The sequence below is a fragment of the Alosa sapidissima genome, chromosome 3 (assembly GCF_018492685.1).
Source record: "Alosa sapidissima isolate fAloSap1 chromosome 3, fAloSap1.pri, whole genome shotgun sequence".
In the NCBI taxonomy this organism is placed as follows: Eukaryota; Metazoa; Chordata; class Actinopteri; order Clupeiformes; family Clupeidae; genus Alosa; species Alosa sapidissima.
Genome location: NC_055959.1, coordinates 16,981,377 through 16,993,926, shown reverse-complemented (window position 1 = coordinate 16,993,926; position 12,550 = coordinate 16,981,377). Strand labels below are relative to the sequence as shown.

The 12,550-nt window shown below is 38.7% G+C and overlaps 1 protein-coding gene across 3 annotated transcripts; it reads left to right on the top strand.

The window, feature by feature from the left end:
* The first annotated feature begins 907 nt into the window (after positions 1-907).
* On the top strand, positions 908-8,139 carry LOC121706155 (golgin subfamily A member 6-like protein 22). Of its 3 annotated transcripts, XM_042087655.1 has the most exons (4): positions 908-1,008; positions 1,365-1,374; positions 6,128-6,304; positions 6,522-8,139. In XM_042087655.1, exons 3-4 carry the CDS (start codon positions 6,128-6,130, stop codon positions 7,401-7,403), a joined length of 1,059 nt encoding a protein of 352 aa, XP_041943589.1. In that variant the 5' UTR covers positions 908-1,008; positions 1,365-1,374; the 3' UTR covers positions 7,404-8,139. The 3 variants fall into 3 exon arrangements, with proteins under 3 accessions (XP_041943589.1, XP_041943588.1, XP_041943590.1); XM_042087654.1 differs by lacking the exons at positions 908-1,008; positions 1,365-1,374 and adding an exon at positions 5,860-5,892; XM_042087656.1 differs by lacking the exons at positions 908-1,008; positions 1,365-1,374 and adding an exon at positions 5,939-5,953.
* The last annotated feature ends 4,411 nt before the right edge of the window (positions 8,140-12,550 follow it).

Below are 12,550 nucleotides of genomic sequence, written 5' to 3'. Positions count from 1 at the left end.
ATGAGACTACATTCTATGCACAATCTAGTAAAATGAGATCATAATTGAGTAAAACGAGTGCACAATTTGTTCAAATGAGCACACATTCTCACGGTATATTAAAAAAATCTTGCAATGACCCCCTCCAGGACTTTCTATAATTTCGATGCAAAAACACTTAAAGAGCAGTTTGCAGGTTGAATTTAAAACTGAATTAATGCTTAATCTTGTCTGAAGAGGTCTTTTAAAAACACATATGTAGACATTACTATGTAACACAAAACCTAAAATAGAAATTTTGATGAAAATGTGCTTATTTTAAGCTAGGATCTGGACTATCCCGCTATAGCAACGCGTCATATGACGTAGGCCGAGGCAAATAGAATGATATTAACAATCCTGTTATAGTCAATACAATCAAGTGATAGAAGTATTTGATGTAACATTTTCTGTTATTCTATTCCACAATGGTAAAGTCAATTGTAGAGCCTCAAGTATGTATGCACATCTGAGTTTGAAAATCTGCTAAACCCTCAGACAGTGTTAATTTCGTTAACGACAAATATGACAAAAAATGTTCGTTAACGACCTTTTTTCCATGACTAAGACAAGACGTTGACGAGCTAAAAATAGATCTTTGATAATAAAAACTATGAGGAAATGTAGGTTTCGTTTTCGTTGACAAGACGAGACAGGACTAAAATGTTGGTATGTGGTGTGCTATTGGACAAAATGCATGGTATTTACTTATTTACCCCTGACACCACAGCCTCTGCATGGGTTGTAGCCTACCATGTGAGGGAGTTCTCCCCTCCCAAAGAGTTGGTTGGGTCCATATAGCCCGTCTTTTCCAAAAGGTTTTCTCAGAAAGGCCTACCAATAGCCGGCCGGCCCTACTGTAGCGATAAGCGTCAGGGAGAATGGATGGTATAAAGAGGCCAAGAGAGACTGAACAGGCCAAAAAAAGAAAGGAAGGCATTGGAGAAGGATGTTGCCAATTGTGCCAAGCTTCCAGATTTTTTTTTAAAGGTGCCATGTGTAATGTCCGCCACCAATTCATACTCCACATTCCATAAAAGAGGGGCAGTATACCTCCAGAAAGTGAGTTGGTCTACCCTAGAGTAACAACCGAGACGCGTGTATTGCAGTTTGGCTGGTGGTTATGTTGCCCGCATACCACCTCCCATGGCTGAAACAGGTATTACGACACCTGTCGGGCTGTGGCTAGTAATTTAGCATGCTAATTCAGGTTGATGTCTCTGCAGCACTATACCTTGTCATTTTTTTAATGACATCATCACCCTTATTTCTTCTCATTCTTTTGATGCGTGTAGCTAATTTTTTTTAATATTTTTACCTCAATTCTTACACATGGCACCTTTAAGACAGACACTGGTAAGAGAAATAGCAATGATTAGCAACGTAATTATTGGGTATTGCATTGGTTCCCAAAGACTGGGTCGCGACCGGGTGGGTTGCAGATTTTATTTGGGTCGCCAGTACAATGTATGTTGTGGTATAGGCCTATACCATTTAACCAGGGAAGCTATCAGTTGTCTATTAGGATAGTTTGTTTACCACAGTCACGGCCCTAGAATGGCTCTGAAACTGGGCGAATGCGTCGCAGAGGGGACAGCGTGCACTCGCAAAATGAAACATTTCTGTGGGGCGCCTGCTATGGACCTCGCAGTTGCAAAATGCAAGGGACATGAATCAGCACAAACATTAACGGACAGATGCTTCCGTTGACCGATTAAAATCTAGTTACCATGCTGTCAACTAAACCAGACGTGTACTGGGCATGGCTATTCAATTTGCGTCATATAGGCTAGGGTGTAGATAGTTTCGATTGTAGATGCACTCGTTAAAGTTAATAGCAGCCTCCTCACATTACTTATTATTTCGGATTTAAAACACTCAACAGTGCATTATATTAGGCTACAATTTAAATTGACATTTTAAAAGCTATTAGCCTATTTCCTCTCGTTTTCCACCTCGCAAACTAGGCTACAGTAAAAGCGCATTATCTTTTGGCTATTGCGCAAAAGCCTCTTGTTCTGATATTTATTCATTTCACATTCTTACGACAACATTGTCACAGCATCAATATACAGCCTTAGTATAAGGCCTACAAACAAGCAAACGTTTAACTCTATAGAAAAATGCAGATTCAACTTTCCAAAGAAACCTCCGGAAAATTGCTACAATATAACGACTTGAGTTATTTGCTATGTTTACATCGGAATTAACGGTGTTATGGATCCATTTGTCTGCAACGCGACGTAGCCTGCAACAGCTTACTATGTTGAAGAGTGGCGATTGCATAGCATGCAAGAATATCCCCAAACTCTCGGATGCGCATTAAAACGTTATCTTTTAGGTAACTTTTGTTAAGGTTTCTTTTCTATCCGCCATGTCTATGTTCAATATGTTGTTGTCATCCAACAGTCAGTAGCATAATATAAAACTAAATAATAGTAAGCAACATAACATAATATAAATTATATGATTAATGAGAACATATAACTCAACAACTTTCCACGCTGATGGTGCTCAAAATGCAACACAACTGTGTTCAAAGCAGGATGAGGAAAACCTGAGGTTGTGTGTTTTCATGTGTAATTGAGGTTGCATAGTTGTGGGAAACTGAGTCAGTGCGTCACCAATCCCTGTAATAGTAGTGGGCCAGACCTATTACGTATCTAGATATGGCACTGTAGAATGGTTGGGGGCGGGGGGCATAGAAAAGTTTGAGAACCTGTGACCTAAAACAATATTGGTGGTTGCATGTTAGATCTGAAGTGAAATGGGTCGTGATGGTCTGTCATTTTTAAAAAGTGGGTCCCCAGAAAAAAAGTTTGGGAAACACATTGGACGTTAGAGTTGTTGACCTATTCGCAAGCAACTCATTAAATGAATTAAAATATTAAACTTTTTGTATCATCCAACATTGCGATTCATAGTCTTTGCGAATATTATGCAAATATTGATAACAAAACCCAAGCTTGATCTGTGTGGCTATGCAGTAAAAATTGTAGCCTCTGAGCAGTAGATCAGCCAGTCCCTAATGATGATGAGCCCTTAATTAGCGAGGAGGCATAAGAGAGGATAAAAGAGCAAACAATATGAATTAAAATTATTTAATGTATGAAAGATCACTATGACAGCAGTAATCTACATGATCCAACCTATATGCCTTGTTTGCTCAGAAGTGAGTGTGGTAAAGGAGTAGCCTACATCACCAAACTCCAATATGATAGCCTACCCACGCTGAAAAACATGTAAACATTAGTTCAATATGCCTCTGTGGAAGAGTGGAATACATTTCAAATGCTTTATTTATTTCTGTTTTTGTTAACTTATCAACCTATCCTTGTGGAATAGTGGAATATTTTTACACATTTGATGAACCATGGTAGCCTACTGTACTAATAAAAATTACTGGATAGTAAGAACTGAACTGTTGTTTAATTTATCCAATTTCCACCACCATGGAAAAAGTGGGCTGGTCTTGGGCCTGAAACTCCCAGGCTGAACAGTGGCCCCACTCTGGCCCTGAATGCTGCTTTACGAATTTCAACACTTCATACAACCTGTCACCTTCATTTCAATTTCCGATACCTGTTTTAGCCTAATTGAATTAGTTTAAAAAGAGAAAACATTTTGACTAAATGACTAAAAGTTGACTAAAGTGTAAGGACTTTTCGTCGACTAAAACTAGACTAAAACTACGAAGGAAAACAATGACTAAAATGTGACTTAATCTAATAAGCATTTTCGTCTAAAGACTAAGACTAAGACTAAATCTAAAATAGCCGCCAAAATTAACACTGCCCTCAGAATCAATAATTCACATTCATTTGACACAAAGTTTGTTATTTGTGTAGAAAACGGACAACTATAATAGATTAGGTGTATAATAATATAATAGTGGTGTTATAAATTCGTCTGAACATACTCTGGTCTGTTGACTTGGAGAGGGCCATGCTACTGCCTGAAGTTGAGATATGCTACCTGCAGCGAAAACAGGTTGAGGCAACAGGCATCAAAGCCGGGATGGAGCGTCAGGCAGGTAATGTCCGTGGCCGGGACTAAACCGTCAACTAGGGCCCAGTAGGTATCCACCTCTCGACAACACATGCTGTCCACCGCCGACGCCATAGCCTCACAATGGCCGCACAAGCACCTAGCCAGCAAAACGTTTAACAGCCATCAGAGAGACCCTTGTCTCTCTTCCTAATCTGCCCCTCTCTCCCTCCCTCTCGCAGGCAAAACCGAGTACTGGATTTGTATAGACAGATGTGATTGTTAGACTGTTGTTATTGTAGCTTAGGTATTGACATTATTTATGTTGTTATGGCATGGTCAATGTAGCTAACGTTAGGTCAATGTAGCTAGTGCTAACCAGCTTGGATGGACTGTATGCTGGACTGTATGCACTGCATTAAACTAGTAGGTTGTAGAATATGAGAAGACTAAACGTTGCTGTCTTAAATGAAGACAATCTAAATGGATGTTTAATCAAGAACAAGGTCGAAAGTATGTTTGCTAAAGCAGATTTATTGCATAATACCAAGGTACTAGCCCTAGATGAACCAGCATTAGCCACGGTGCTACAGTAACTCACCAAGTCACTTGCCCTATTCGCCACTGGTTTTCTTGACACCACAACTTTACTTCTCTCCTCTGTCTATTGTTCCTCCCCCTGATCTCCCTAATCTCCCCCTGGCCTCTATCTCGCCTGGGAGGCTCATAATTATAGGCCTGTGGGCTATCATAGGCATGTTCGTCGACATCAGAGAACTCGGTTTCTTCATTCACATCTATTGTAATTTGAACTTGAACTTGACCAGACTCCCTCGCCCATCGTCACTTCCGGTCAGTGCTTTATAGATGCGGAAGTTATTTTATCACAATTTATCTCAAAATATTGTTAATGGCATAGTAATATATTTCTCCACTTCTGAAAATCTTGTTGTTTTATCATCAACATACACTATGCTATAGGGGTGTTCAACCTGCATGTTGGTCTTTAATAAAGAAATAACTGTTTGTAGCCTATATTCTACTCAAACAAAACAACTCTGAAATGTATAAAACTGAACTGGCAGATATCACAGAAAAAAATATCTTGTGATCACAAACAGCTTCAGAAGCACATCTCTGAATTTGGTGAAGCCTTATATTACTCTGGCTTTTTTCTGTCTCAGCAGCAAGTAGGCTAACCTAGTTGTTTATCTTGCACAGATGCACCGCAAAACTCTTGAGCAAGATATGTCATCTCACGCTACTATCAGCATAATATAGGCCTACGTGACTCACAGTGGCTCAAACGAAAATTGCATTCTCTGTTGGGATAGTGATGATAGACAAACCGAGAGGGATAAATGTCAGCAGCAAAGTTTCTCTTTATCTCATATGAATCGTGCATTCTTCATTCATAGTCTAGCTTATTATACTGATCTGTCATTTGGATTTGTACTGAGTTGATTGAGATGAAAAGGTTGATGACATACACAGTCAGACTTAATGTAGGCCTACTGACTGCACTTTACACTTCAACATTGTTTTATCACTCAAAGAGAAAGTGCATAATGAGTAGGCTGATGTTCCACTTTCTTGTGACAGTTTTGGTAGGTACTTTCAATAAATGTTTTAAGACTCATCTGTTCATCTTGCATTTTAAACTTATCAGCTAATAATGAAGTGGTTATAAACTGTAAAGTGTCTGTCAAATACCATAAACATAAATATTTAGTGACTGATTGTGTTTTATACTGTAAGTGTGCATTATGATGTCATGACCAGGTGTAATGTCACAGTAAGACTGCTGATGTCACCGTGGCCATTTATAACCTCAACATTCTAATGTAACTCAGACAATCATTAGACATGCTGACATACAAACTAAGGGTAAGCTATCTTTATTAATTGTAAACTTGTTTACTTGTTTACTTGTTTACTGAATTGAAATGTAAACTCTTTCTTTCATTACTTCTATTTTATAATTTCAGATTAGATAACTCATGAGCAGATACTGATTTATATATTTTCTTGACCTTATAACTTTAATTAAGACTATCATTTGAGTTTGAACAATATGAATGAATGAAATCACCTCTATATTCATCCCCCACTCTTTCCACAGATGAGCGTATTTGAGCAGGAGAGCTTAGAGAGAGGCCTAGGCTCCAGGTTAGAAAGAGCCCAGGTGGACCTCGCTGACCGCATGCAGCAGCTGGACAAACATTTTCTGTGCATAGAGAGGGAGCTCCATGCAAAAACCGATGGATGTTTCAGGAAAGGGATGACTGATATGCTGCAGGTAAAGGCTAACATTCTACCATAATCTTAATATCAGTTTCTTGGTTTGAGGGTGTCATCATATTTAACATTAAATGTTTGATGGGGACAATGACATTGTGTAAAAAAATATTTCATGACAATATCAACACTAATCTTATTTATACACTGGAAAAAGCTATTTATTAATTTATTAATCTGTGTTTGAATACCTCCACCAACAACAACAACAAACAAAGGACAAAGTTATTGAGAAATCAAGGGAGATGCTGGCAGAAGAAGAAATCAAAAGAGAAAAGGTGGTGGGAGAGACAAAGAGAGAGGAAGACCGACTGAAAGAGTTATTTGCAGCGATTGAAAAAGAGAAAGGAAGACTAACAGAGGAAGAGATGAGGAGAAAAATGGTGGAGATGGAGAGAAAGCAAGAAGAGGATCGACTAACAGAGTTGATCATGGCTATTGAGAAAGAGAAAATGAGATGGACAGAAGAAGAAATGAAGAGTGAGAAGGTGTTGAATGACAAAAGGAGAGAACAAGGTCTCAGAGATTTGGTCATAGCTTTTGAAAAAGAAAAAAACAGACTGAAGGAAGAAGAACTGAAAACAAAAACCCTTCAAGCTGAGAGACAGAGGCAGGAAGCTCATTTAAGAGAGCTAGCCAAAGCTATTGATAATGCAACAGCCAGACTGGCGGATGCAGAGAGAAAAAGAGAAAAGGTGTTGGGAGAGACAAAGAAAGATGAGGAACGACTGAAAGAGTTGCTTACAGCCATTGAAAGGGAGAAAGAAAGACTGATAAAAGCAGAAATGAAGAGACAAGAGGTGGACATTCAGAGAAAGAAGGAGGAGGATAAACTGATGGAGGAAGGGAAGAGGAGAGAAAAGATGGGAAGAGATATGGAGAGAGAGCAGAACAGACTGATACAGTTGGTCAAAGACCATGAGAAAAAGCAAGCAAGACTGATAGAAGAAAATAAGAAAAAGGAAAAAGTGGAGAATGACAAAAAGATAATAGAAAATAGTTTGAATACGTTGTCCAAAGTAATGGAGAAAGAGGAAGAAAGACTAATGGAGCAAGAGAGGAAAATGAGAGACAGACAACATGAGAGACAGACAACATGAGAGACAGAGGGGTGAATTGAAACTGAGAGAGTTGGTCACAACATGTGAGCATCAGAAAAAGAAACTTGCTGAAGAGCAAAAGAAGACGAAAGAGATACAGAGCCAGAAAGAAAAAGAGCAGGACAGACTGGCAGGGCTGATGAAAGCAGCTGACAAAGAGAAACTGATGGAAGATGAGAAAAAAAGAGAACAGCTGGGGACAGAGAGAACACAGATAAAGAAGATAACCATGGCAGCGGATAAACAGAAAGAGAGAATGGTGGAAGAGGAAAAGCAACAAAAAAGGGTTGAAAGGCAGGGAAAAGGAGATGAAGAACAATCAAAGCAGTTGTCCGCAGTAACGGAGAAAGATAGACCGATGGAGGAAGCAAGAAAGAGAGAAAAGATGGAGAGAGACAATATAAGACAAGATGTTTTTCTGGCTGAATTGAAGAGAGAGAATGAGACATACATACATGGTGAGGAAGTCAGGTCAAAAGAGGTGGATCAAAGAAATGTTGAGAAGAATGATAAAGAAACTCTGATAGAAGCAATGAAAAGCAAAGTGATAGATGGTCAGAAAAAGGAAGAAAAGTCATTGATAATGGACAAAAAGAAGTGTGAATCTGTGAAGGTGCAAACACAAGTAAAAATGGGAAAAGAGTTGGGAATGGAGAGCAAAAATGAGCATGAAAAGCAAGTAGGAATAAAAAAGACAGAAACTCAGAGAATGTTAGAACATATACAGAGAAAGGACAGGACAGAAAAAGGTCCAGAAAAGGACTTCCACAAAGAAGAGCATGATGACTCCTGCTGCAAAGACTCCATCAGGCCAGAATAATGGCAAGAAGGTCCAGATTAAAAACCACAATGTGCCTTTTCCAGAGTGTAAAGGTGATAAACATTTTTTTTTATATTTCTACAGTGTGTTTTAAAACTTGGATTGACCTATGAAAATTCAAATGCTTTTTCTTTTGTTTTTCAGACTACTCCATCTTCTGTGTCCAGAAGTGACAAGACATTTCTTGAGAGGATAGTTTGATAAAAAAAGAGAAATATTATAAAATAAATTAAAATGCACTTTTTTCATCTGTCTTTATTAAACACGGTGTACTAAAGAAAAAGCAGACTTGAACAGTTTGTAAATAGACTCTCTGTTATCCAGTCAATTTGTCATACAACAAACAGTCATCTTGGCGTTGCACTCTGTCTGTGTAATATTCAAAGGAATATGTTTTCAATGCTTTTAATTTCTTATTTGATAAAAATGGCATATAGAGTTTTTTAAGATGCAGTTGACAATGTTCATCACTCCATCACCACAAATGTTGGTGGCGGGATCCCTTCTGCAAAAAAATCTACTAGAGCAAAGTAGCTAGTGATTAGCTCATGAAAGGTAACTGACTAGCTAGTAAATTCTGATTTGATTTCTTGGTCTCTTAATGTTTCCACACTCTTAAAGGTTCACTATGCAGGTTTAGGTATTTTTGGCGACTGTAGAGCTCCCTAGAGTCGCGATATATATTTATATTTTACTCTGCTGTTTTAAATAGCAAACTTCTTGTGACTTATCCCCCTGTACACAATGAAAATGCTTTTGTTGTGGAGGTGAAGGATTAACAACAGGCAAAAAACTATCTCCAACGAGCTATATCTACTGACATGGTAATGTTTCATGATTCTCGCGAGATTTGTCTGGCTGCTGTTCTTGAAGTTGCATGGCTGGTTTTCTCAGTAGCGAATCGCTATGTCTATGCTGTATACCTGTAGCTATGCTATAGGTGAATGATTCGCCTATTACAAGTTTGTTTACGATCAAATTGGCTTCGTAATGGTGAAAATCTTACATACTGTACCTTTAAACTCAAGTGTGTTTTACCATATTGAACAGTTAAAACTATGGCTGGTAAATGAAGGAAGTAATTGGTCAAAAAGAACCCCCCCCCCCCCCCCAACAACACACATACACACACACACACACACACACACGGGTCATTCCACGTCAGTTCAACCAGGGCCGACGCACTTAGGTCTCAAAAAATTCTGAAAAAATTACCAGGTGTACCTATGTTACCCAGGAGACACACTGTAAAATTACTCTTATGTAAGATCAATACTTTCCAAGATACAGCCAGTTTTACAGGGGGAGGGGGGTGTTGATTTTGTTCGGCCTCTTTTTTTGTCAAAGTTCAAAAGCCCACAGCGCAAGAACTAAACCATGTAGGAGGCTCAAATTTTGCATGCTGGTACATAAATAGGAATAGTATGTAGCAAAATCGTCACGTTTGGTCTGGATAATCCTGCATGGTCATAGCTGTCCCTCAAAGTTGATACAAATTTTATTGGAGTTTTTGGCTGGGCTCTGTTTAAGCCTTCAGAAGACATATTTGTACTCAACATAGGCTCTTGATTTATTTTCCTTACTGAGATAAGTAGAAAAACTCTCACAAAAAGCAATGAACAGAAAACAAATCCCTTCAGGGTCTGAACAGCAGACCTCACAAGTCTGAAAAATAATTTTGGTTATCATTTTCAGAGCACCCAAACACCTTGTGGGAATATACAAAGATTTTTTAAATATGTTTTTTTTTATTTTCCATGATCCCTTCTTTTTGAAAACACCAATTTGACTTGTCTTATGCAAATCTTTTCTTTTTTATTTTCCACCCTGAACATGGGCAAAATGCCCCATTCACATCAATATGTTTTATATAGAGTCACCACACTGCCACCTGTGGTTGTATAGAGTAACCTAGGGTAGCTCTATACACTCATTGGCAAAGTGAAACTATCTTCACCAAGGAGTCAGTCAACGACAAGACAGTTATATGCAGTTACTTTCACTATTGACTGACAATGGGTTACCACCGAAAACATAGGCTGGAAAAAGCAACACTTACCCTAATATTGCTCAAATGACTGAATAAAACAACATTTATCCTGCAGAGGAGTTGCTTATATCTCGTGACAGTGCGTCTTCAGCTGTGCTCCATACGTGTCTCTCGCCTCTCCCCTAATCACTTTTAACTGTCATTACCAATTTGCAAATGATGGTGAATAACTACTCACTATGAGATGTACAGTATTTCGTAATATCTTTGTTCTAATTATGTTTCCCATTGTAATCGTGCAATTTGTAATGCTTTGCATGGACCTGCGCTGGTGTGCGTTCATGAATGATAGAAGGATGGTGCGTGCACCTGCCAATATGACTGGTGACATGCGCTCTTAAAATAGCATATGAACAACTCGCCTTCTGACCAGGTTTAGGTGGTGTATGATAGCGATTTTTAGACAACGCGCTAGGCCCCTCCCTAGGTTGTTAATTGCCACACCCCTGGGCGCAATGCTTAAAAAAAACGTGCAAAATACCGAATTCAACTTTGCGCGGGTGAATAACGAGTATTACGCCATGCGCTGGTGACCCAAAATACAGCCCTTTCTCTCAATCACTTTGGTGCAGTTCTCAAATCAAATTTGAATGAAGTGTAAGTGAGGCCCGGCCACAGGGACTCTTGAGCGCCTTACAGCCTCCCCTCTGCCTCGCTATGTCCAGTTGAATTGTGTCTTCAGCAGACCCAGCCATTAGACATGCTGACTGCTAGTGAACCATTGTGGCTGCACTTCAGCTCGGTGGCACTAAGGTTCCAACCAGCTGATTTCACCACAACTTTATTTATTGATGTTACGCTTTATTAAGCACATCCTCATTAAAATTTGGTTCACATATGATCTGATGATAGGAATGTTAGCTCATATAATATATTATATAAACTCAAAAAATGCTTAGAGGAAGTGCAACTAGAAAAAACACACCCACTGATATCTGTTCAGTGGCGGTCCTATAGCCAACCTGCATTGTGTTGAACATTAAAATTAAAATTAGAATAGAGAATGAAAGATAATGAAATATATAATTAATAGATAATGAAAATAGAGTGAATAAAATAGAGATATGTGATGTTCAAAAACAAGTTAATTGAGGAATTCATGAAGTACTGGATGATGAAATCAATTTATTGTAAAGATATTCAACATTTTAACTCATCCGACATCACTTTTGACCCAGGTTATTCATCTAATGCCTTCTCTCTTTATTTCTTCTTCTGTCAATCTTGTTTTTTCTTTCTCAATAGACATGATCAACTCTGTTAGTCGATCCTCTTCTTTCTTTCTCTCCATCTCCACCATTTTTCTCCTCATCTCTTCCTCTGTTAGTCTTCCTTTCTCCCTTTCAATGGCTGTGAGCAACTCTTTCAGTCATTCCTCTCTCTTTGTCTCTCCCAACACTTTTTTCCTCTTTTTCTCTCTCAATAGCTTTGGCTAGCTCTCTTAAATGAGCTTCCTGTCTCTGTCTCTTGGCCTGAAGGTTTTTTGTTGTCAGTTCTTCTTCCTTCAGTCTGTTTTTCTCTTTCTCAGGGCTAACTCTCTAAGCAGACCTTCTTCTCTCCTTTTCTCACTTAATGCCTTCTCTCTCTTTATTTCTTCTTCTGTCAATCTTTTCTCTTTCTCAATAGCCATGACCAACTCTTAGTCTTTCTTTCTCCCTTTCAATCGCTGCAAATAACTCTTTCAGTCGGTCTTCCTCTCTCTTTGTCTCTCCCACCACCTTTTCTCTTTTGATTTCTTCGTCTGGCAGCCTCTCCAGATGGAAATCCATAATTTAGCAAAAAAAAAGCATGTTAATACACGTGATTTGCTATGAGGAGCACACAATCTGAGTTGGTGAGGGTACAATTTACTAAAAGGAGCACACATTTTAGCAAAAACAGAACAGTCCCGTTTACATGGACAGTTTTTTTGCCATTCTGATTAAACTGTTCCGATTGAAACTTTGTGTAATCTGTTTACATGGGGCATGTTCAATTCCGATCAGGGATTCACAAGGGCTCTAGAATCTTTGATCAAAATAGAAGTTGCTCTTCTTTTACTTGAGGAGCTACAGCAGGCAACCCGATGGACCGTATATGTCAAAAGCAAGCTCCCCTCAGCTGTGTTTTATGTGACTGTTGACCCCAATTGTGTGCTGTGTTTTCATCTTATTTATATGGTGTGCTTTTGTTTGCAGTGGATATTCCTTTGCTGTGTTTTCTGTGTTCTTCATATGATTTGCTGTGCATTGTTTGCTGTGACTATTATAATTAATGGGACACTGAACTTTTTAAGTT

What these genes read in the sequence shown, in the direction of transcription:
- LOC121706155 (XM_042087654.1), top strand. Translation starts at nt 5,872, where the DNA reads ATGCTGACATACAAACTAAGG. An exon ending in TGCTGACATACAAACTAAGG is followed by an intron (nt 5,893 to 6,127) that starts GTAAGCTATCTT and finishes CTCTTTCCACAG; the next exon opens with ATGAGCGTATTTGAGCAGGA. An exon ending in GGATGACTGATATGCTGCAG is followed by an intron (nt 6,305 to 6,521) that starts GTAAAGGCTAAC and finishes CAACAAACAAAG; the next exon opens with GACAAAGTTATTGAGAAATC.